Source organism: Odontesthes bonariensis, chromosome 7, assembly GCF_027942865.1.
Source record: "Odontesthes bonariensis isolate fOdoBon6 chromosome 7, fOdoBon6.hap1, whole genome shotgun sequence".
Lineage (NCBI taxonomy): Eukaryota > Metazoa > Chordata > Actinopteri > Atheriniformes > Atherinopsidae > Odontesthes > Odontesthes bonariensis.
This window is the reverse complement of record NC_134512.1, coordinates 38,813,986-38,839,949: the sequence shown is the minus strand read 5'-3', so window position 1 is coordinate 38,839,949 and position 25,964 is coordinate 38,813,986. Positions and strand designations below refer to the sequence as shown.

At 43.4% G+C, this 25,964-nt stretch overlaps 1 protein-coding gene across 5 annotated transcripts in view; it reads right to left on the bottom strand.

The window, feature by feature from the left end:
• Nucleotides 1–14,857: 14,857 nt before the first annotated feature.
• zc3h18 (zinc finger CCCH-type containing 18) overlaps nt 14,858–25,964 on the bottom strand; it is a 56,502-nt gene continuing 45,395 nt past the window's right edge. For 4 of the 5 annotated variants that reach the window (XM_075470760.1, XM_075470758.1, XM_075470759.1 and 1 more), the window contains exons 14-20: nt 25,500–25,616; nt 24,688–24,696; nt 24,328–24,608; nt 23,987–24,201; nt 22,542–22,641; nt 20,419–20,515; nt 14,858–15,771 (exon numbers count right to left, since the gene is read on the bottom strand). In XM_075470760.1, coding sequence (XP_075326875.1) covers nt 15,561–15,771; nt 20,419–20,515; nt 22,542–22,641; nt 23,987–24,201; nt 24,328–24,608; nt 24,688–24,696; nt 25,500–25,616 — 1,030 coding nt within the window. In that variant the 3' untranslated portion in view covers nt 14,858–15,560. The remainder of the gene's footprint in view (nt 15,772–20,418; nt 20,516–22,541; nt 22,642–23,986; nt 24,202–24,327; nt 24,609–24,687; nt 24,697–25,499; nt 25,617–25,964) is intronic. The other variant, XM_075470762.1, reaches the window with a different exon arrangement.

Here is a 25,964-nt window from a genome sequence, read left to right as displayed (position 1 = left end):
TTGTCAGTCGTTTATTGTATTTCAAACATCCGAGTCACACAATCGTTTAGCAGTTTTCTGATCTAAAGTGACAGATATTTCAGTAGGAGCCCATAACGACTAGTTGGCATTTGTTCAAATTGATTATCAAATAAAATAAAATAAAATTTATTTGTATAGAACATTTCATGTAACTCTGTATATGCAGTCATGTGTATACATGCATTTATATGTATATGTGTATGTATAACCACTTTATATATACCGAGTTATTTATATGTTTTCCTCTCCTGATTTGTATTTATTTATTATTATCATTATTTATTTTCTATTTCTTCCCCTCTGGTCTGGGGTATTGAGTACTAGTGTGAGTGTATAATGTGAAAATTAATAAAAAATATTTCAATAATAATAATAATAGAACATTTCATGTACAGAACAGTTCAAAGTGCTTTACATAAAATAAAAGCATTGCGGCAGGGAGTGCAAGAAGCATTAAAAATACATAAAAGAACATAAAGAGAAACAAATAAAATGATTGAAATGATTTGATTTAGACTTGGAGATCAGGTGTAGGATTTTTTTTACTTTGTTCTTTATAAGGGACTTGCTGGTCTCAACCTCGGACTGGAGTCCTTGAGACTTGAGTTGGGAACTGGTAGGTCTTGACCGGGGTCTTGGTACTTGGGACTTGGAGGTCAGGTCTTGGTCTTTCTTAACCCTTTGTGCGGTCTTAACATTGTGTTTACTCCCCTTTGTCCCACCAAAGCCCCAAAATAAAGCAACTTAATTGAATTTTAAATCCAAAATCTATTTTGTGTGATGAAACCACCTGTTATTTATCTATTCAACTCAATTCAATACATTTTTTATCATTTATTTTTGTTACACAATACAAAAAGACACTCACCAGTTTTCAGGATTACACTTTTTTTTTTTTACCACAAACCAACTGTCAGTCGGACCAACAGTTTTCTTGTTTTCTCAGTTTTCTTTTACATCATAAAGGTTTATTATTGCTATTATATAAATGTGAAGTAATTACTTCTGAATTAATTATATTGAAAGGGAAAAAAACAGTGAACATTTTTCTGCTGTTTAAATGTTTTTATAATTCACGGCTCAAAAATGAGCCATAAGACAATCTTTGTACCCTAGTGGTGTACAGCCCACATGGAAACATGAACAAAAATAAAGTGTGACTTTTTCTAATGATGGGGTCCCTTTAGGAAAAGTCAAGTTGGAAAAAGATAGTTTAAGGTATTTTTTCTACAGCTAAACATGGTGGTGGCTCACTTTGACCTGCAAGACAACAGGAGGGTTAAATACTTGTAGGTCTTGGTTTGGGACCTGATTTAATCTTGATTTAATCTTGATTTAATCTTGATTTAATCTTGATTTAATCTTGCTTTAATCTTGCTTTTCACAGCTTTCACAGTAAAGAATTACGACTGGAAGTAACTTGGGACTTGATGTTGGACCTCGCTGTTCTTCCACCAGACTCTCACATTTACGAAGTGGAACTCATTGCTCGTGACTTTGGACTTCACAGTTGTTGGTCTTTACTCGAGTCGGGACTCATCCAAACTTGTGGTTTTAGTTAAGACCGGTGGGGCTTCCCTCGAGTCGTGGTACTTCAGGCCAAATATTATGCATTTGTCTGTACTTTGAACTTTACTTGAGGCTTGAACTGGTAAGTATTGAACTTGGAACTCGCTGAACCTTACATGGGACGTGACTACTTCCTGGTCTTGCCTTTAGACCTGTTGGTTTTGACATAGAACAGGTCGGGTTTGATTTTAGACTCGAGTTTTAGGTCTTGAGTTTTCACTTGGAAGAAGTACAACTTGAGAGTCCCGGTCCTTAACTGAGTGCTTCCTTGTGACGTGGAACGAGCTGCAGGTTTGTACACTGGAAAAAATCTAAATCTTACCAAGTATATTTTTGTCATTACACTTAATATCAGAGACAACTGCCTAACAAGCAGCATTTCAGCCAGATATAGGGACTTGTTTGAAGACAAAACATCTGGAATATCTTGTTAAATGAAACAGTCTTGAAAACAAATTGTTTTGAGTCACATATCATATGAAACAAGCTTTTTTTTTCATTTGAAGAGGTTTTTAAGCTAATTTCAAGATCACTTTTATCTCAAAAGTCCTAAATATCACATCTTATTTCAAGAAATCTTGACAAGACCCTGAACCCCCATATGGTCTCTGATGTGAGTGGCTGATACAGAAAAACTCTGCACAGGCTTAAAAAACTGCACTTTAAGCAGATAAAAAGTAAGAGCAGCGTAGTGTTATATAAATGCAATACATGAACTATTCCACTGACTTGTAAGCAGAAGGTTCTGACTGCTGATTTTGGTTGAAAAGATGAAGAATCACAGTTACAAGTTAAAAAAAAAAACGCTTCGTCACCTGCTGCTGCTGACCAACAATAAAACAAAGAACTTTTTTAGGGGGAGAAGTCGGGATTCACTTTTCTTGGAGAAAGTCTGTATTTAGACTTCAGATTTAGAATTATTATTTATTTAGACTTAGAATTCAGGCTTAAATATCAGCAGCTGTTTAAAGCAGAACATTTTTTTTTAAACATATTTTTATTATGATTTTTCATTGATTTAAACATTGACATTTAAACATGAACATTATATCCCCATCTAGCAATAATAATAATAATAATAATAATAATAATAATATAAATAAATAAATAAAAGAGAATAAAAATAAATAAACAGATAAACATATAATAAAAGAAACAAAATGATACTAATGTAGATAAATAATGTCCAGGGGTGTGGCACTGCCCCCCCCCCCCCCCCCAGGAACAAGTCCTGCCCCCCTGAGAAATGTCCCGACCATCCAAAGAAAACTTATTTAAATGTATTATCTCTGTTTGTGTCTTGTATTGATAGAATAAATGCAGGTGGTGATTTAAAAAAAGCATATATCTGCAAAGTTTATAGCTTTATTTATTTTTTTGTTATCGTGTCCCCCCCCCCCATGATCTGAAATCATTATATACAATGATTTCAGATCATTGTATATAATGATCTGAAATGTAGACTTAATGAAGGTAATAATAAAAATAAATAAATAAAAATTCCACACTGTTAACAAAATTGACGGTCATGATTTATGCTAGTGTGACCATATTTTCATTACCAAATTGAATTATTACTATTATTATTATTATTATTATTATTATTATTATTATTGTTATGCTTGAAGCTGTAGTAGAAGTTTTCTGGTTCAGTTAAATGTCACGCTGACGCAAAGATCTGGATGCTATGTAGATCTGCTAAAAAAAACTATTCTGCTCTTTCAACAATCCTCTAACTTTAGAAATCTAGATGTTATCGGGGGGAAGAAGAGGAACTCTGACTCAGATGTGAGCGCCGCAGAATCCATCGGGGACTTTTACAGAAATCCTTCCAGCGCATCGATGCGTCTCCAAACACTTTGCATCCAGTTCCTCAACCCGGCCCAAAACATTAACACCGGACCGTCCTTTAGGAGAGAGAGGAGCTCCGACGCTTCCTTAACACTCTGCTGCTACCAGCTGCTGGATCAGGGGTTCACTTAGTTTCTCTCTGCTGCTACCAGCTGCTGGATCAGGGGTTCACTTAGTTTCTCACACACTGCTGCTACCAGCTGCTGGATCAGGGGTTCACTTAGTTTCTCACTCACTGCTGCTACCAGCTGCTTGATCAGGGGTTCACTTAGTTTCTCACTCACTGCTGCTACCAGCTGCTGGATCAGGGGTTCACTTAGTTTCTCACACACTGCTGCTACCAGCTGCTGGATCAGGGGTTCACTTAGTTTCTCACTCACTGCTGCTACCAGCTGCTTGATCAGGGGTTCACTTAGTTTCTCACACTCTGCTGCTACCAGCTGCTTGATCAGGGGTTCACTTAGTTTCTCACACTCTGCTGCTACCAGCTGCTGGATCAGGGGTTCACTTAGTTTCTCACTCACTGCTGCTACCAGCAGCTGGATCAGGGGTTCACTTAGTTTCTCACACTCTGCTGCTACCAGCTGCTTGATCAGGGGTTCACTTAGTTTCTCACACTCTGCTGCTACCAGCTGCTGGATCAGGGGTTCACTTAGTTTCTCACTCACTGCTGCTACCAGCTGCTGGATCAGGGGTTCACTTAGTTTCTCACACTCTGCTGCTACCAGCTGCTTGATCAGGGGTTCACTTAGTTTCTCACACTCTGCTGCTACCAGCTGCTGGATCAGGGGTTCACTTAGTTTCTCACTCACTGCTGCTACCAGCTGCTGGATCAGGGGTTCACTTAGTTTCTCACACTCTGCTGCTACCAGCTGCTGGATCAGGGGTTCACTTAGTTTCTCACTCACTGCTGCCACCAGCTGCTGGATCAGGGGTTCACTTAGTTTCTCACTCACTGCTGCTACCAGCTGCTGGATCAGGGGTTCACTTAGTTTCTCACTCACTGCTGCTACCAGCTGCTGGATCAGGGGTTCACTTAGTTTCTCACTCACTGCTGCTACCAGCTGCTGGATCAGGGGTTCACTTAGTTTCTCACTCACTGCTGCTACCAGCTGCTGGATCAGGGGTTCACTTAGTTTCTCACTCACTGCTGCTACCAGCTGCTGGATCAGGGGTTCACTTAGTTTCTCACACTCTGCTGCTACCAGCTGCTTGATCAGGGGTTCACTTAGTTTCTCACTCACTGCTGCTACCAGCTGCTGGATCAGGGGTTCACTTAGTTTCTCACTCACTGCTGCTACCAGCTGCTGGATCAGGGGTTCACTTAGTTTCTCACACTGCTGCTGCTACCAGCTGCTGGATCAGGGGTTCACTTAGTTTCTCACTCACTGCTGCTACCAGCTGCTGGATCAGGGGTTCACTTAGTTTCTCACACACTGCTGCTACCAGCTGCTGGATCAGGGGTTCACTTAGTTTCTCACTGACTGCTGCTACCAGCTGCTGGATCAGGGGTTCACTTAGTTTCTCACTCACTGCTGCTACCAGCTGCTGGATCAGGGGTTCACTTAGTTTCTCACTGACTGCTGCTACCAACTGCTGGATCAGGGGTTCACTTAGTTTCTCACACACTGCTGCTACCAGCTGCTGGCTGGATCAGGGGTTCACTTAGTTTCTTACTCACTGCTGCTGGATCAGGGGTTCACTTAGTTTCTCACTCGCTGCTGCTACCAGCTGCTGGATCAGGGGTTCACTTAGTTTCTCACACTCTGCTGCTACCAGCTGCTTGATCAGGGGTTCACTTAGTTTCTCACTCACTGCTGCTACCAGCTGCTGGATCAGGGGTTCACTTAGTTTCTCACTCACTGCTGCTACCAGCTGCTGGATCAGGGGTTCACTTAGTTTCTCACACTGCTGCTGCTACCAGCTGCTGGATCAGGGGTTCACTTAGTTTCTCACTCACTGCTGCTACCAGCTGCTGGCTGGATCAGGGGTTCACTTAGTTTCTCACTCACTGCTGCTACCAGCTGCAGGATCAGGGGTTCACTTAGTTTCTCACTCACTGCTGCTAACAGCTGCTGGATCAGGGGTTCACTTAGTTTCTCACTCACTGCTGCTACCAGCTGCTGGATCAGGGGTTCACTTAGTTTCTCACTCACTGCTGCTAACAGCTGCTGGATCAGGGGTTCACTTAGTTTCTTACTCACTGCTGCTGGATCAGGGGTTCACTTAGTTTCTCACTCGCTGCTGCTACCAGCTGCTGGATCAGGGGTTCACTTAGTTTCTCACACTCTGCTGCTACCAGCTGCTTGATCAGGGGTTCACTTAGTTTCTCACTCACTGCTGCTACCAGCTGCTGGATCAGGGGTTCACTTAGTTTCTCACTCACTGCTGCTACCAGCTGCTGGATCAGGGGTTCACTTAGTTTCTCACACTGCTGCTGCTACCAGCTGCTGGATCAGGGGTTCACTTAGTTTCTCACTCACTGCTGCTACCAGCTGCTGGATCAGGGGTTCACTTAGTTTCTCACTCACTGCTGCTACCAGCTGCTGGATCAGGGGTTCACTTAGTTTCTCACACACTGCTGCTACCAGCTGCTGGATCAGGGGTTCACTTAGTTTCTCACTCACTGCTGCTACCAGCTGCTGGCTGGATCAGGGGTTCACTTAGTTTCTCACTCACTGCTGCTACCAGCTGCAGGATCAGGGTTTCACTTAGTTTCTCACTCACTGCTGCTAACAGCTGCTGGATCAGGGGTTCACTTAGTTTCTCACTGCTGCTACCAGCTGCTGGATCAGGGGTTCACTTAGTTTCTCACACACTGCTGCTACCAGCTGCTGGATCAGGGGTTCACTTAGTTTCTCACTCACTGCTGCTACCAGCTGCTGGATCAGGGGTTCACTTAGTTTCTCACTCACTGCTGCTACCAGCTGCTGGATCAGGGGTTCACTTAGTTTCTCACACTGCTGCTGCTACCAGCTGCTGGATCAGGGGTTCACTTAGTTTCTCACTCACTGCTGCTACCAGCTGCTGGATCAGGGGTTCACTTAGTTTCTCACTGCTGCTACCAGCTGCTGGATCAGGGGTTCACTTAGTTTCTCACACACTGCTGCTACCAGCTGCTGGCTGGATCAGGGGTTCACTTAGTTTCTTACTCACTGCTGCTGGATCAGGGGTTCACTTAGTTTCTCACTCACTGCTGCTACCAGCTGCTGGATCAGGGGTTCACTTAGTTTCTCACACTCTGCTGCTACCAGCTGCTTGATCAGGGGTTCACTTAGTTTCTCACTCACTGCTGCTACCAGCTGCTGGATCAGGGGTTCACTTAGTTTCTCACTCACTGCTGCTACCAGCTGCTGGATCAGGGGTTCACTTAGTTTCTCACACTGCTGCTGCTACCAGCTGCTGGATCAGGGGTTCACTTAGTTTCTCACTCACTGCTGCTACCAGCTGCTGGATCAGGGGTTCACTTAGTTTCTCACACACTGCTGCTACCAGCTGCTGGATCAGGGGTTCACTTAGTTTCTCACTCACTGCTGCTACCAGCTGCTGGATCAGGGGTTCACTTAGTTTCTCACACACTGCTGCTACCAGCTGCTGGATCAGGGGTTCACTTAGTTTCTCACTCACTGCTGCTACCAGCTGCTGGATCAGGGGTTCACTTAGTTTCTTACTCACTGCTGCTGGATCAGGGGTTCACTTAGTTTCTTACTCACTGCTGCTGGATCAGGGGTTCACTTAGTTTCTCAGAAGAGGTTTTTAAGCTAATTTCAAGATCACTTTTATCTCAAAAGTTCTTAATATCACATTTTATTTCAAGTGAAATAAATAAAATAGAATAAAAATAAATAAACAGATAAACATAGAATAAAACAAACAAAATGATACTAATGCAGATAAATAATCATTAATAAAACAAAATTACATTCCAACAGCAGTGCACACATTGCACAACTTGTACAGTTTAATCACAATTCAGGGTTGTGAGTTTTCTTAAAGTCCATATTAGGTCTCCATAAGTGGGCAAAATTCTTTTTCTTTTTACAATATATGTTAGTCTCTCCAAAGCGAGACGGGACATCAGTTCTTTTGTCCACATTCCAATACAAGGTGCGTCCATACTTTTCCACAATAATGCAATTATCCTCCTGGCCTGTAAGAGTCCAAAGTCAGTGAGCCTTAAAACAAGCCCTGTCCCAGTCTACTTCCTGGATATCCTCCTTTAAATCAGTTATCCATGCCTCCCGCTGTTTAGAAGACGACTCTTTTGAATGTTGTCACAGTAAATCATAGAACAGTGAAGATTGTCCTCTGGCCCCCATGCGGAATAAAATCTTGTTATATGATAACAAGCTACCTTCTGCATATAAATCCAAAATTTTTGCAGGAACTTTAGTCAAACCACATCTTAAATCCACCATCTGCTGTTTAAAGCAGAACGTTTCCATTCTGACTGAATGGGATTAAACTTTCTTTACTTGCTGGAATGATGACACACACTCGCCTGCTTATGCAACCCTGCTCTGGCTTTAGATTTGTTGATGCACGACGGTCCTTCCCTCTTAAATCGTCTGCATTGCAGCACTAAAAGAGACAAATAATGACAACAGGTTTGCTTCCAAGGAAGTCTGGAAGTGCCCTGAAACAACAAGTGTGTGTGTGTGTGTGTGTGTGTTGCTTCACGTGAAGATAATTTGTGGCCGTAAACACGTGTTTTAATGAGTCCAAATGACCAATCAAGTCCGTTTTCAGGGAGAAACTCAGAGCAGAATTCAATGAAAGCATGAAAACATATGAGGTAATGTTTAACATGTTCCAGTTCCAGGAGTAATTACGGCGCTCAGTCTAAACTGCGGACAGTCGACGATGATGAAACTGATGAATCATCATCGTGTTGATCCGGAGAGGAAATAAGATTTCACTGAGCAGAGAAACGAGATCTTCCAGTTTCACGTCAGCACCTCCATCCCGAATGGCAGCTGGACAGTATTCCTGCTCCTGGAGAGAAATATGTTGAGCTGATCGGTTCCAGGAAAGAAAAACGCAGCATTCTGCCAGCACCTGATTACCTGTATTAACATATATGGATACGTACAGGTGCTCATGATGAGTTCTGCTAATGACAGACTGAAAAGTAAAGAAAAAACACGCAGAAACTGCTGTAAAATCTGTTAAAGTAGGAAACTTTGTCATGGAAATTGTAGCAAAAATGAGTCAGAAGTAGGGATGGGAATCAGGAACCGGTTCCCAGTGTTTCAGTTCCTTGGAATCATTTTCCGATTTTGCAAACGATTCCCTTATCGATTCCAGTGGGCGCGAATGACGTCACCACGCAGCGTTGCGTGGCGAGTCCAGCGCAGCCAGCAGCCAACAGTAAACATGGCGCCCAAGCGGTACAAACGCTCGAAGGTTTGGTTCCACATCCCTAAAAAAGACGACAACAGGGCAACTTGCAAAGTGAATATTTCACCAAAGGAAGGAAATACTACCAACATGCAATAACTATGAATGAATGATTAACGTCGGTGAATCTGAACCCAGCAACGTTAGCAACGTTAGCATGTCCTCAGCTAACACTGCAGGTAACTAACTAACTAACAAACACTGCCTATCATGTTAGCACCATTTGCCTGATTGTAAAAGCTGCTGTTAGTAACGGTTAAGGTTAAATGAATGCCTTCTCAGGCATTACATTTAGATGAAATCATGAGAGACAGAGCCCGACTGGCTCAGAGCCAGAGGCTGGTGGTACTACCCCCAGTTCACCTCTACCTCCAGCTTCTCCTTTCACCAGAGCAGGAAGAGTTAAATTACCCAGGCCAGGATAGACCAATGTGGACCTCACCGTTGTTGGGTTTGTGAGGTCATGACTCGTGTTACTTCTAAACTAAACAAAGTTGATGCTAATCGACCGGTTTGTTGTCCTTTTTCTCCAAATGAGAATCGATAAGGGAACCGACAAAGAACCGAATCGTTAAGCAGAATCGAAAATGGAACTGGCATCGTAAAAATCTTATCAATTCCCATCCCTACTGAAGGAGGCCACTGAGTGCATGTGTTCCAACCAGAGATAGCACATAGTCAAATAAGGAGAATCGGAGGAAAAAATACATTCCAAAGGCGTGAAGTCCATGTACATTGACTCTTGGCTAGATGCCTGGAGAAGAAGAGACCTGGAGCATCTCCCATAAAAAGAAGTTTCACCCCTCTGAAAGAGAGAGATTCCATTCGAACAATTGAGCCACTTTCTCCAGACTTGATGCATCTTTTCTGTAAATTCGAGACGGACCTGAAGAATGCAACAAAGGTTTCTATGTTCGAATAAGTCCGTGTCAGCAGAGTTCTTCATCACTCGTCATCTCCACATCGGCTCGGCGACCATCCCTGATTTTTTTATACTACAACACGCAGAAACTGCTGTAAAACCTGTAGAAGTAGGAAACTTTGTCATGGAAATCGCAGCAAAAAGGCCACAGAGGAAAGAAAAATGACTCAACTGAGTCATTAGTGACGAAGATTTGACAAAACCAGAGGTGTGACCAGAATGGCATGTGTGGGGGGGCAGTTAGCTCATCTGGGGGGGCAGAAAACAATACCTGAAAAAAATCGGTGGAAAACTTCTACTACAACTTCAAGCATAACAATAATAATAATAATAATAATAATAATAATAGTAATAATTCAATTTGGTAATGAAAATATGGTCACACTAGCATAAATCATGACCGTCAATTTTGTTAACAGTGTGGAATTTTTTTATGAATTTTTTGTTTTTATTTTTATTATTACCTTCATTAAGTCTACATTTCAGATCATTATATACAACAAAAACATCCGAAAATTTGAAAATCGCCTTTTTTTTTAAGCAGTAAGGGGTTAAGGTAACGGGGGGGGGGGGGGGGGGGGGGGGGGGGGGGGGGGGGGGGAGACACGATAACAAAAAAATAAATAAAGCTATAAACTTTGCAGATATATGCTTTTTTTAAATCACCACCTGCATTTATTCTAACAATACAAGACACAAACAGAGATAATAAATTTAAATAAGTTTTCTTTGGATGGTCGGGACATTTCTCAGGGGGGCAGGACTTGTTCCTGGGGGGGGGGGGGGCAGTGCCACACCCCTGGACATTATTTATCTACATTAGTATCATTTTGTTTCTTTTATTCTATGTTTATCTGTTTATTTATTTTTTATTCTCTTTTATTTATTTATTTATTTATTTATATTATTATTATTATTATTATTATTATTATTGCTAGATGGGGATATAATGTTCATGTTTAAATGTCAATGTTTAAATCAATGAAAAATCATAATAAAAATATGTTTAAAAAAAAATGTTCTGCTTTAAACAGCTGCTGATATTTAAGCCTGAATTCTAAGTCTAAATAAATAATAATTCTAAATCTGAAGTCTAAATACAGACTTTCTCCAAGAAAAGTGAAACCTAGTGAGAAAAATCCCGACTTCTCCCCCTAAAAAAAAAAAAGTTCTTTGTTTTATTGTTGGTCAGCAGCAGCAGGTGACGAAGCGTTTTTTTTTTTAACTTGTAACTGTGATTCTTCATCTTTTCAACCAAAATCAGCAGTCAGAACCTTCTGCTTACAAGTCAGTGGAATAGTTCATGTATTGCATTTATATAACACTACGCTGCTCTTACTTTTGATCTGCTTAAAGCGCAGTTTTTTAAGCCTGTGCAGAGTTTTTCTGGATCAGCCACTCACATCAGAGACCATAGGGGGGTTCAGGGTCTTCCCTAAGTGCACTTTGCATTTGGACCAGGAATTAAACCTAAAACTCACGACTTGTAAGTCTCAAGTCGCATCCAAAAAGGTCGAAGTCAGGACCCAGAAGTCCCGAGTCATGCTGTCAAGTGGTACACTGGAAAAAATGCCCCTCCAAAAATAAGTAAAGAAACAACAAATAAAAGACGTTTTTGCTTGAAATAAGCAAAAAAATCTGCCAATGGAACTAGTGAAAATCAGCTTGTCCAGATTTCTTGAAATAAAATGTGATATTTAGGACTTTTGAGATAAAAGTGATCTTGAAATTAGCTTAAAAACCTCTTCAAATGTAAAAAAAAAAAGCTTGTTTCATATGATATGTGACTCAAAACAATTTGTTTTCAAGACTTTTTCATTTAACAAGATATTCCAGATGTATTGTCTTCAAACAAGTCCCTATATCTGGCTGAAATGGTGCTTGTTAGGCAGTTGTGTCTGATATTAAGTGTAATGAGATACTCAATGAGACAAATATACTTGGTGAGATTTAGATATTTTCCAGTGTGAACCTTTTTCTCCCCTCGTTATGGTTTATCCGGCTCAGCCTGAAGTCCAGAGGTTCTCCCAAACCCTGGCTCCATGGTGGGAATAATAAAGTGTTGCTCGATAGACACTTTATTCATCCTAATTTGGGAAATTGTTTAGTTGCAGCAGCGTACAGTAAAAGATATGTAAACCATTAAAGTAAGAACAAGCAAATAGAATAAAATAAAATAAAATAGAATAGAATAAAATAAAATAAAAATAGTGAATAAACATTAGCTATATAAAAGCGTATATATACCTATATTTAGCGTTCCTGTTTCACTCTTTGCCTTCGAGTCGTTATTCCTTTTCTCATAAATCCGTTGCAGTTATGAACCTTTGACTTATTTAAATCACACATCTGTCTGCAGGCCTCTTCTAAAGTAACCAAAACTACTATTTTCAATCTTATTTCTACAAGTCGTGCCACAGTATGTCAGTGGAACAACCAGAATCATTCGGATACATCTTATCAAGTCAATTTATGGTCTTCACGGTGGCCAAAGCTGCTTATGTTAAGCACACGTGGACACACAGCCAGAGATGGCTGCATTGTTCGGGGCTGTTTACTCCGTCTTGTCCAAGTTGTGGAGAACTAAACTGCTTTCCGGTTCAGTTAAATGTCACGCTGACGCAAAGATCTGGATGCTATGTAGATCTGCTAAAAAAAACTATTCTGCTCTTTCAACAATCCTCTAACTTTAGAAATCTAGATGTTATCGGGGGGAAGAAGAGGAACTCTGACTCAGATGTGAGCGCCGCAGAATCCATCGGGGACTTTTACAGAAATCCTTCCAGCGCATCGATGCGTCTCCAAACACTTTGCATCCAGTTCCTCAACCCGGCCCAAAACATTAACACCGGACCGTCCTTTAGGAGAGAAAGGAGCTCCGACGCATCCTTAACACTCTGCTGCTACCAGCTGCTGGATCAGGGGTTCACTTAGTTTCTCACTGCTGCTACCAGCTGCTGGATCAGGGGTTCACTTAGTTTCTCACTGTTGCTACCAGCTGCTGGATCAGGGGTTCACTTAGTTTCTCACTGTTGCTACCAGCTGCTGGATCAGGGGTTCACTTAGTTTCTCACTGCTGCTACCAGCTGCTGGATCAGGGGTTCACTTAGTTTCTCACACTCTGCTGCTACCAGCTGCTGGATCAGGGGTTCACTTAGTTTCTCACTGCTGCTACCAGCTGCTGGATCAGGGGTTCACTTAGTTTCTCACACTCTGCTGCTACCAGCTGCTGGATCAGGGGTTCACTTAGTTTCTCACTCACTGCTGCTACCAGCTGCTGGATCAGGGGTTCACTTAGTTTCTCACTCACTGCTGCTGAAGCTGCTGGATCAGGGGTTCACTTAGTTTCTCACTCACTGCTGCTACCAACTGCTGGATCAGGGGTTCACTTAGTTTCTCACTCACTGCTGCTACCAGCTGCTGGATCAGGGGTTCACTTAGTTTCTCACTCACTGCTGCTACCAGCTGCTGGATCAGGGGTTCACTTAGTTTCTCACTCACTGCTGCTACCAGCTGCTGGATCAGGGGTTCACTTAGTTTCTCACTGCTGCTACCAGCTGCTGGATCAGGGGTTCACTTAGTTTCTCACACTCTGCTGCTGAAGCTGCTGGATCAGGGGTTCACTTAGTTTCTCACACTCTGCTGCTGAAGCTGCTGGATCAGGGGTTCACTTAGTTTCTCACTGCTGCTACCAGCTGCTGGATCAGGGGTTCACTTAGTTTCTCACTGTTGCTACCAGCTGCTGGATCAGGGGTTCACTTAGTTTCTCACTGCTGCTACCAGCTGCTGGATCAGGGGTTCACTTAGTTTCTCACACTCTGCTGCTACCAGCTGCTGGATCAGGGGTTCACTTAGTTTCTCACTCACTGCTGCTACCAGCTGCTGGATCAGGGGTTCACTTAGTTTCTCACTCACTGCTGCTGAAGCTGCTGGATCAGGGGTTCACTTAGTTTCTCACTCACTGCTGCTACCAACTGCTGGATCAGGGGTTCACTTAGTTTCTCACTCACTGCTGCTACCAGCTGCTGGATCAGGGGTTCACTTAGTTTCTCACACACTGCTGCTACCAGCTGCTGGATCAGGGGTTCACTTGGTTTCTCACACACTGCTGCTACCAGCTGCTGGATCAGGGGTTCACTTAGTTTCTCACTCACTGCTGCTACCAGCTGCTGGATCAGGGGTTCACTTAGTTTCTCACACACTGCTGCTACCAGCTGCTGGATCAGGGGTTCACTTAGTTTCTCACTCACTGCTGCTACCAGCTGCTGGATCAGGGGTTCACTTAGTTTCTCACTGCTGCTACCAGCTGCTGGATCAGGGGTTCACTTAGTTTCTCACACTCTGCTGCTGAAGCTGCTGGATCAGGGGTTCACTTAGTTTCTCACTCACTGCTGCTACCAACTGCTGGATCAGGGGTTCACTTAGTTTCTCACACTCTGCTGCTACCAGCTGCTGGATCAGGGGTTCACTTAGTTTCTCACTCACTGCTGCTACCAGCTGCTGGATCAGGGGTTCACTTAGTTTCTCACACACTGCTGCTACCAGCTGCTGGATCAGGGGTTCACTTAGTTTCTCACTCACTGCTGCTACCAGCTGCTGGATCAGGGGTTCACTTAGTTTCTCACTCACTGCTGCTACCAGCTGTTGGATCAGGGGTTCACTTAGTTTCTCACTCACTGCTGCTACCAGCTGCTGGATCAGGGGTTCACTTAGTTTCTCACACTCTGCTGCTACCAGCTGCTGGATCAGGGGTTCACTTAGTTTCTCACTCACTGCTGCTACCAGCTGCTGGATCAGGGGTTCACTTAGTTTCTCACACACTGCTGCTACCAGCTGCTGGATCAGGGGTTCACTTAGTTTCTCACTCACTGCTGCTACCAGCTGCTGGATCAGGGGTTCACTTAGTTTCTCACTCACTGCTGCTACCAGCTGTTGGATCAGGGGTTCACTTAGTTTCTCACTCACTGCTGCTGGATCAGGGGTTCACTTAGTTTCTCACTCACTGCTGCTGGATCAGGGGTTCACTTAGTTTCTCACTCACTGCTGCTGGATCAGGGGTTCACTTAGTTTCACAGAAAACACACATGAAGCTGCTCTTTATCAAAATAGTTTATTTCGAATTTATTTCGAAGGCTTTTGTCACAAAGCAAGACAACGCTCGTCTCTAAATGTCCCGTTTCCTCCAACTCCAACTAAAAGTGTGACAGAAAAACGCCGGTTCATCACTTAAGAGCTAAGAAGAAAACAAAATGTTTAAAAAAAAAAGAAGAAGAAGAAGCAATACTTCACATCACTGTCGTCTATAATCACACACGTGAGAGAATCTGATGGTTTATGGTACAAGGTGTGAAGGGCGGCGCCGGAGCCCGGGCTCGTGATTGAAACGGCGCCAAAACCCGGGCGCTCGTGAGCTTTCTACAGAGGGGGCGGACCCCCCACAGGACGCAGCCCCCCCCCACAGGACGCAGAATAAAAGAACAGGACGATGAAAGGGGGCGGAGACACAGAATGGGCGGGTTCCGTGTATATAAAGCTGTTCTTCTTCACTCTGTTCCCGACAGGCCCCGCCCCCCCCTCGCCACGGGCCTCGGAGCCCTGCTGTTGGGGAGCGGCGGTGCCCTAAAGATGGCCGTCCTCCCTCTTCCCTCACACAACAGCCTTTATACATGAACCATACAACATTTTTACAGGTCCGCCGGAGGGCGGGGGAAATAAAGGCTCCGCCCCCCCCCCGGGCCCTCGCGGCCGCCCCCGGCGAGGCCGTGCAGGCGGGCAGAAGAGCAGGCGACCCTTCCGTTTACTTGGCGGGGATCTTGGCTCGCTTCCGGGCGATGGCGTCCTCCACGGCCTTCAGCTGCTTCAGCAGCTCCTCGCGGCGGGACAGCGTGTTGCTGGGTTTGCCCGAGCCGGACGCCGAGCCGGAGCCGGCGGCCGGGGGCGGCGGCTTGCTCGACGGCGCGGTCGGGCCTTTCCCCGATGACTTGGCGGGAGGAGATAGAGGGCGTTTTCTGAGAAAGGGCGAGAGGAGAAGTTACAGAAATAAATGAATGAATAATAAATAAATAAATAAAATAAAATAATCTGTGGGTGCAGGTGAGAAAAGTGCGTTTTTTCTTTTGTTGTTTTAAAAACTAAATTAAATTTTATTCTTTTTTAACCCTAATCCCTGATAGGGGACATTTTTCTCCACTTGGGGTGTACTTTCTCCCCTAATTCCACACTGTAGATAGTGATACTCATCATATTTGGTCCAGTTGTGCAGTTTTGACTTTTTTTTCGAATTTCAAACAAACATCATACACAATGCAATTTTTCATTGTGTAGAAAAACACATTCACGTCTTTCAGAGTCATATAGCAGCCTTAAAATAGTCTTTAAAACCTTAAGAAGTGAACATGTCCCAAAGGACACAAAGCAACCGTTACACTAGTGTCGCTCCGATACCAAAATTTTAGTTTCGATACGACACCTGGCATAAATACCTCGATACTGAACCGATACCATGGCGAAAATCTAAAAAAAGAGATAAATAATGGTCCAGCTCGGTCTCACTACGGTTTAATTTTCAGCAGCTTGCTCCTTTCCTGCTGTTTGAGCAAATTACTGCAGAGCGAGTATGAGCACAATCTCTTCTGTTAGCATGTTGGCTTTTGTCCAACATCAGCGTTTGAACAGTGAACACATTAACCCTCATACCTGATTTAAAACACAACTTAATTTCTGAAAAGGGACATTTCTGTCCCCTTTTAAAACAACCTAAAAACATATGTTAATATTTTTTTCCGTAGATCTTTTATTCCACTTCAGTTCTGATCATAACTACCAAGTTTTCAATTATTTTCAAAAATTTAACCCTTTAAATACTGGTTTATAGGATGTAAACGCCAATTTCTGTAAAAAACAAAAAAAAACAAACGAACACAAAAACTGCTATATTTTCACTATATGGAATGCAAAGTGGAATTATTGAGTAGGGATAATTATGGTCTGGGATATGTCAATGATCAGCAACAACGTTGATTTTTAGAGATTTAAAAAAACTTTTTGCGGTCTGATTTAAAAAAAAAAAACTCCTTAATTTCTGAAAAGGGACATTTTTGTCTCATTTTATAACTACCTAAAAACATATAAATATTTTTTCCCACTTTTTTTTCTCCACTTCAGTTCTGATCATAACTACCAAGTTTTCAATTATTTTCATAGATTTAACCCTTTAAATACTGGTTTATAGGATGTAAAGGCCAATTTCTGTAAAAAACAACAACAACAAAAAAAAAAAACTGCTGTATTTTCACTATATAGAATGCAAAGTGGAATTATTGAGTAGGGATAATTATGGTCTGGGACATGTCAATGATTAGCAACAACATTGATTTTTAGGGATTTTTAATTTTTTTGTTATGAGTGTGATCCTGTGAGTGAGATGTCTCTGAGTTCTGGAGGAAAAGTATTACATCATCAGCATAAAGACTTATTTATGTTCAATATTTTTGGGATGGATGCCTTTAATATTTCCATCTTGGTCTGATAGCAGCTGCTAAAGGTTCGATGAAGACGGTAAAAAGTGGTGCCTCTGCAAACTGAAGGTTGGAGAAATTAGATCATTTGTCCTGACTCATGCATTGATCCCTATTGTGCACTTCATGATTTTGGCGCCCTTGTTTCCCGTTTTCCTTTCTCTTTTTTTGCAAGTGTATTGTGTCTATTTTAGAATATTATGGTCTGCATATTACTTTTATCTGTCATATTTTACCATCTTAATCTGTTTTTACCTTACGAGCCCAGGGACTACAGCTGGAAATGAGCAAATGATGCTACAACCTGGCACAAGGCATCTCTTCTCTCACGATTAATGCTTTTGTGCATTGTCCCTGTTTTAAATAAATGACAAAATGACAAATTTGGGGAGCTATATAATCCAGTTAATGAAGTACGACCGAAATCCAAATTTGTTTAATGCTGCAAATAAGAATTTCCAGTTAACTTTATCATATGCTTTTTCAGCATCTAGAGCAGGGGTGTCAAACTCATTTCCACCGAGGGCCACATCAGCATAATCCTGAAAGGGCCAGATGTAACTAAATGCAATGTAAAATAAATGTAACTACTCCTTAATCTTAAATAACTCTTAATTTATCACTTATTCAAGTTACAAATATTACATATATATTTGCATAGATATAAAAAAACAAACATGTTAGCTTGTTGCTCTGTTATTATATCATAAATCCTTTTAATTTGTCAGGTTATGAAACCCTCATCACTCATTCAATCAACGATCAAACTGTCCAAGTGAATAAAGAAAAATAACATCAGACACAAGTGATGACATTTACTTTGTTAAAAACTTGAAATACAAAGCTAGCTTTTACTGCCGCATTGTTTTCGGTTGTGGCTTTTAGCGAACACATACCAACACATCCCGTTTTTTCTCCTTGAAGCACAAACACGTATTCGCCTTCCAATCTTTCTTGAAACAGAAAAACTGATGCAGATGCCCTTCCATCTGCATCAGTTTTTCTCTTCCTGGACATTTTGGGATCATTATTTGTGTTTCTCAATTCCACTTGGTGGGAAAATCGCATCGATTTGGAAACATTGCAGTCCAGTGGCGGGATGCCATAACATAATCGGCATGCATTGTGGGAAATGTAGTTTTTCTTTTAAGCTCTTGCGGGCCACATAAAATGACGTGGCGGGCCACGTTTGGCCCGCGGACCTTGAGTTTGACACATGAGATCTAGAGAAACAATTGTGGTTTCCAAGTTGTTGATGGTAAAATAATCTATGAGATTAATTAGTCTGCGTGTGTTAGTGGATGAGAGTCTACCCTTTAGAAAAACCCGTCTGGTCAGGATGTATGATAAGGGGAGTTATTTTTTCTGCCTGCTGTGCAGAGCGAGCAGTCCCCTGCTTCCAAGCAGCAAACACCGTAACAGGCGCAGCTGTCTGCAGGCGTCTTTCCTTTCCTTTTTTGTTTCCTTTCCTTTCCTTTTTGTTTCCTTTCCTTCCTTTCCTTTTCTCTTGTTTCCTTAACTTCTCTTTCGTTTCCTTTTGTTTCCTTCTCTTTCCTTTCCTTTTCCTTTTGTTGCTGCCTGCCGTGCAGAGCGAGCAGTCCCCTGCTTCCAAGCAGCAAACACCGTAACAGGTGCGGCTGTCGGCAGGCGGCAGCAGGCAGGAAACCAGGTGGAAACCAGGTGGAAACCAGCAGGAAACCAGGTGGAAACCAGGTGGAAACCGGCTGGAAACCAGGTGGAAACCAGGTGGAAACCAGGTGGAAACCAGGTGGAAACCAGGTGGAAACCAGCAGGAAACCAGCAGGAAACCAGGTGGAAACCAGGTGGAAACCAGGTGGAAACCAGGTGGAAACCAGCAGGAAACCAGCAGGAAACCAGGTGGAAACCAGGTGGAAACCAGGTGGAAACCAGCAGGAAACCAGGTGGAAACCAGGTGGAAACCAGCAGGAAACCAGGTGGAAACCAGGTGGAAACCAGGTGGAAACCAGCAGGAAACCAGCAGGAAACCAGCAGGAAACCAGCAGGAAACCAGGTGGAAACCAGCAGGAAACCAGCAGGAAACCAGGTGGAAACCAGGTGGAAACCAGCAGGAAACCAGCAGGAAACCAGGTGGAAACCAGCAGGAAACCAGGTGGAAACCAGCAGGAAACCAGCAGGAAACCAGCAGGAAACCAGCAGGAAACCAGCAGGAAACCAGGTGGAAACCAGCAGGAAACCAGCAGGAAACCAGGTGGAAACCAGCAGGAAACCAGCAGGAAACCAGCAGGAAACCAGCAGGAAACCAGCAGGAAACCAGGTGGAAACCGGCTGGAAAGATCCCGTTTTATTTTACCGCCAACTCCAAACGCCAAACCTGTGTTTATTTTGCAGCGACTCTGCTGCGGTACTTCAGGAGCATAATGTCCTGGAACCACCTGGAAAAACACCGACTTAGATTTCATTTCTAAAGGGAGACGACATTTTGTGACCAAAATATTCTTTTTAGTATTTTAAAGTGAAAAACAGCATTGCTGTTACCTCAGTTCTGTTTATTTAGAGAAGTTTCTTATGCACTTGTTGATGTTCTTATGTCAGATGTGTTTATTTCATCACCACGGATGTGCACTTTTTGTTTTAATGCCCGGGTTATTCCAGGAGTCAGAGTACTGCGACGACCTCAGTTCATTTAAAAGTTTTGAATTGTGTTTGACAAAAATACGAAGAGGGGAAATGATGAATAAACATCACATGTTATTTCATTATATTTGTGTCTTAAGGTCTCGGTTTTAAAATCTGGCCCAACTGAATTTGTAATTGAATAGTTCTGAACAGAGAAGGCCGTGCCTCAAAGCTCTGAACAGAAACTGTTTCACTACAAAGGACGGCTTTGATTCTGGGGTTTCTGTGCAGGATCCTGTGCAGAGATGCTTTTATTATTTGCACACTTCCCCTTTTTGTGGCATGTTCCTCCTTTTGGTTAAACTCTTGTGGTGAAGCAGACTTCTTTCTCTGAAAACCCTGATGGGTTCGGTCAGAAAAAGCAACAAGAAGGCATCAGATAAAAGAAGGTGGCTGAGAAATTCCACACTTCCAGCTGACTGATATCTGCTGTGTGAGGGGGGAAAAATACCACAAGAAAATGCAGAAGGGTGCACCAACCTGTCTCCCTGGGGGGGCATGGGCCGAGTCCCCTGGCCTCTGGGCCGTTCCATTCGGGGGGACAGCGGGGGTCTACCGAGCATCCTCTTATCCCGACCTGAAAAACACCAGTTCGGTGGTTAATAAAGCGCCGAGAGCCCGACGATACCGAAGCTGCTGGAGCGTTAAAGGGCAGAATGTGAAAAGTTTTTATGAAAAGTCTCAACTTCCTCTTCGGGTCGTGTAAATTAGGATGTGGGCGGGGCTTAATTAGAGATCAAATAAAGAGACATTCTATTCGTGACCGACGGCGAACTTCCAGATCGTAAAGAGAACCAGAAGTATTCAAAGAGTGAAGACTTGGGTGACGTGTCTGAACCTAAAACTGTGCAGAAGCAGCGTTCTTTTCTGCAAAGCGTCACCAGAGGGAACAGAAACCAGCCCTGGAGCTGCAGACGAGGGAAAAAAAAACTTACTCCTTCAGGCTTTTTCCAGCTGTATTCATGTGGAGACGGTAAATAAACTTCTGATTTACATCTCTCCTTTTATCGTGGAACACCGTGCCTCAACTTAACGTTTTATCACCCACGCTGTGCATTGGAATTAGTGAAACTGGCAAACAGAACCCAGCGACCAGAGTATTTGCATCTCAGGCTAAAGGGAAAAAAAACAAAAATTTTCAACAGAGAGAAAATGAAGTTAGAAAGAGCTTAAACCCACAGCCGTGCATCTTGTGTTTCAGCTGCAGTTATGTGGAAAAGCCTTAAGCACAACCCTCAGTTTCTTTATGTACTGCCATGAAGAAGGAGGGAAGGACGTCTGTGAGATGAGTTAGTTCAGTTCTGAGCAGCTTTAAAGTGAATATCTGCAGATGTTTCCATGGTAACAGCTGCAGAGATTCACTGAAACATGTTCCAACATGAACATAAACCCAGAATCTGAGGCAGAACCAGAGTCAGTTCAGTTCTGAGCAGCTTTAAAGTGAATATCTGCAGATGTTTCCATGGTAACAGCTGCAGAGATTCACTGAAACATGTTCCAACATGAACATAAACCCAGAATCTGAGGCAGAACCAGAGTTAGTTCAGTTCTGAGCAGCTTTAAAGTGAATCTCTGCAGATGTTTCCATGGTAACAGCTGCAGAGATTCACTGAAACATGTTCCAACATGAACATAAACCCAGAGTCTGAGGCAGAACCAGAGTTAGTTCAGTTCTGAGCAGCTTTAAAGTGAATATCTGCAGATGTTTCCATGGTAACAGCTGCAGAGATTCACTGAAACATGTTCCAACATGAACATAAACCCAGAATCTGAGGCAGAACCAGAGTTAGTTCAGTTCTGAGCCGCTTTAAAGTGAATATCTGCAGATGTTTCCATGGTAACAGCTGCAGAGATTCACTGAAACATGTTCCAACATGAACATAAACCCAGAATCTGAGGCAGAAGCAGAGTTAGTTCAGTTCTGAGCAGCTTTAAAGTGAATATCTGCAGATGTTTCCATGGTAACAGCACATTTTCCTGCAGTAAGTGACTGAGACGGTGACCTCAGCGACACGTCATCCATGTCATCTCACAGAGAATCAGCACAAAGCCTCGTTCATGTGTTCATAACAGAGTCGTGAGCAAATGAGGAAGAACTGGAGAAAAACAAGTTTCACCATCAGTCTTAACGTGAAAATCTTTCTTTTCACTTTTTAATCTCAATTAATATCCTCGTTTTTCCTGTAATAATGTAAAAATTCACATAAATTTGTTCTTTTTTCCTTCCAAATGTACAAATTTAACCTTTTTTCCTTGTAAAAATAATCTATTTGTTGCTAATTTTTGGCTTTTTTTTTCACTAATCTGTCAATTTATTTTATTATCATTTTTATTTTAACCTTTTTTTCTTGTAAAAATAATCTATTTGTTGCTAATTTCCCACTTATCTGTACATTTTGCTGTTTTTCACAGATGCAGCTAAAGAAACGGGAACAAATGATGTGTCTCTGTGACAGGCCGTGCCTGCAGACGGCGTGCCTGCAGACGGCGTGCCTGCAGACGGCGTGCCTGCAGACGGCGTGCCTGCAGACAGCGTGCCTGCAGACGGCGTGCCTGCAGACGGCGTGCTTGCACACGGCGTGCTTGCACACGGCGTGCCTCACCTCGGTCAGGAGACAGGGCCATCCTCTTGCTGGCGGGGGAGCCGGGCCGGTCTTTGTCCGAGGGCAGGTACCTCTTTCTGTTGCCCCGGTCCGCCTGTTGCTAAGAAAAGAGTTTAAAACGCATCAATGAAACTGGGCCAAAGGTAAAGATGTCAAACTGAGTTATTACACAACCGAGTGGCACCCGGGAACAGATTCACCCAACAGTGTTCAGACAGACTAACGTTACACTCAAAGGTTTGAGTCATTGTTGACACACAGAGGGAAACCAGCATCTGTCCCAGGCTGGAGAACTAAGTTAAAAAGCTTCCCCGGTGGGGTCAGGCACCGAGGATTCCTGGGGGATTTCTGGGTTTTTGGACCCGTCGTCTCCACCACCCAACCTCAGATAAGAGGAATAAAAGGGATGGATGTGAGCTACATCCTGAATGGGACGTTAGGATCTCAAGTTTCTGACAAACTGAGGTACTACCTCAGTTTTCCCAAAGCTATTTCCCCAAATGTTACCAATAACACGTACACAGAAAATATTCAACTTGCATTATTCAAACCGTCGCAACTCAACAATAATCACTGAATTAGTGGGAGATTCATTTAGATTTGATTTCAGTTTTATTTGTTTCAGATGTCCCAGTTCTGCCCGTTTGGGCTCGTGTGAATAACCACAGAAGAAGAAGAGCGGCAGGTTAACGAAGTGCAAGAGACACTATGGCTGTGTTCGAAACCGCATACTACATCCTACATACTACATACTCATCGATCAGACAGTATGCAGAGCGTTTACCCACAATGCATTTCGCTCCTGCCCGAGCCGAAATCAGCCGGCCTGAAGCTGATTTCTCTTAAGCTCTAAACTCTGTAAACTTTAGCAACATTTGAAACATTTTCAGGTGAGAAAGTAGTCGTTTAGATCCCCAACGTGTTGAAAACCTGACAAAATACCGGCTGTTTACAATTTTGTTCCCACGAATTCGGCGCTACTAAAGCTAGCCGCAGTGAGCAACGCACTTCCTGTTATTTTCACAAAATAAAATACCCGTTGCCTTTTATCATAGGGAAAGCCATTACCATACAATTGGTGCTTTTGTTTTGAAAACAGGAAGTGAACCTACCCTCGTTGTAGCTAGCTTGAAACTGCCGTTTTGACAGGAAATGACGATCGGCGACGTCACGTTACGTTGCATCTTGGGTAGTTTGAGTATGAGTAGTAACCTCATGATGCATACCCAACATTTCAGAGAATCTAGTATGCATCCGGGAACTTCTCGCTTACTCAAACTCGCATACTAACTCAAAAAGTTAGTAGGAGAAGTATGAGAAGTATGCAGTTTGGAACACAGCCCATCTCTTTAGAATTGCACTGTATTTAATTCTGGACTCTGCAAAGTTTCCTCTGTTGTGAGTCGGTGCTGTACGGACAAACTGAACTCATCTGTCACAGCTACCTTGTTGAGGAGGGTGAGCTTGATGTCTTTGTGGGAACCTGAGCCTCCGTAATTTCCAGGGGGGCCCATGGCGCCGGGCGGAGGGTGCACAGGATGCCCACCCCTGTTCCCGGGCCCCGATCTGGGCGTGGGGTTGCCTCCTCTGGGGGGGGCACCGGATTGGTCCATTTTCCTGCGCTCGTCCCTGAAAGGTTCGTCCTTCTTTGATGGTCTCTCTGCGGGTAGAAAAAACAGGAAAAATAAAATATTCGTCTCTTTGATGGACGTTTCCACAAGACTTTGGATCTTTTTAAAACAATTTCTTAAAAATAATTCTGAAGAACAAGCGTTAAATCTTTTACTGCTGGTGTCAACATCTGGACGACTGGGAAACGTCCCCTCTGCTCCACGTCTGGCGGCAGATAAATGGAACGACCCCCGGTTTTTCTCCCTCCCCGGCGGTGACCGGTCCCGCGGCGGCGGCCGCTCCTTGCGGGGCTGATTCGGCGTCGGTGAGTGGGAGCTGGCCGACGACACCGGGCTGGCCAGGTCGGCGTACATGTCGTCCGAGTCGGCGCTGCGCACGGAGCTGCTGCTGGAAGACGCCGACGATACGGACGACACGCTGCTCACGCTCAGCGACCTGTGACGACAAGCCCAAAGTGGTGAGTGACAACGCAAGACAGCGCCAACAAACAGAGATCAAAGAGCAATCATCAAACCTGGATTTCCTGCAGGGTCGAAGGGACGGAGGCGCGTGAAAGAAGAAAAAACAGAGAGTGACGTCAGAGGAATTAAAGTTGTCCTTAACTAAACTGTAAAACTCAAATTAAAGCTCATTAACACTCAGGATGCAGGAAGTGGATGTGCTGGATTTAAATAAACTAAATTCAACATAAAGGCTGTGTTCGAAACCGCCTACTACTCCCACTACTCCTACTAACTTTAACTTTTTTTTAAGTTCCCGGATGCATACTAGATCCTCCTAAATGTTGGGTATGCATCATGAGGTTACTACTCATACTCAAACTACCCAAGATGCAACGTAACGTGACGTCGGCGATCGTCATTTCCTGTCAAAACGGCAGTTTCAAGCTAGCTGCAACGAGGGTAGGTTCACTTCCTGTTTTCAAAACAAAAGCACCAATTGTATGGTAATGGCTTTCCCTATGATAAAAGGCAACGGGTATTTTATTTTGTGAAAATAACCGGAAGTGCGTTGCTCACTGCGGCTAGCTTTAGTAGCGCCGAATTCGTGGGAACAAAATTGTAAACAGCCGGTATTTTGTCAGGTTTTCAACACGTTGGGGATCTAAACGACTACTTTCTCTCCTGAAAATGTTTCAAATGTTGCTAAAGTTTACAGAGTTTACAGCTTAAGGGAAATCAGCTTCAGGCCGGCTGATTTCGGCTCGGGCAGGAGCGAAATGCATTGTGGGTAAACGCTCTGCATACTGTCTGATCGATGAGTTTGTAGTAGACGGTTTCAAACACAGCCCCAGTCTTCTAAATGAAGGGGTAAAAAGGTGTGTACCTGGACTTTCTGGATCCAGTGCGTGAGCGTGACAGGGAGTTGGACGAGGATCTGGATCTGGAGCTGGAACCGGTATAACTGCTGCCACTTCCACTCACACTCCCACTCACAGTTCGCCTGAAACACACAAAACACAATTTTCCCAGCAGCTTTAAAATCTTTACTCTGGCTTCCAGTCGGTCACAGAATAGATTTTAAAAGCCTGCTGATGGTTTACAATCTGTGATCTGTTCAGAGAATATAAAGCCAGCAGAGCTCTTAGATCCAAGGACTCAGGTCAGCTGGTCCAGTCCAGAGTCCAGACTAAACATGGAGAAGCAGCATTTAGCTGTTATGCTGCAAACAAGTGGAACAAACTGCCAGTGGAGATTAAACTTTCACCAAATGGAGACATTTTTAAATCCAGGTTAAAAACATTTCTGTTCTCATGTGTCTATGCATGAAATCTGCACGATATCTTTGAAC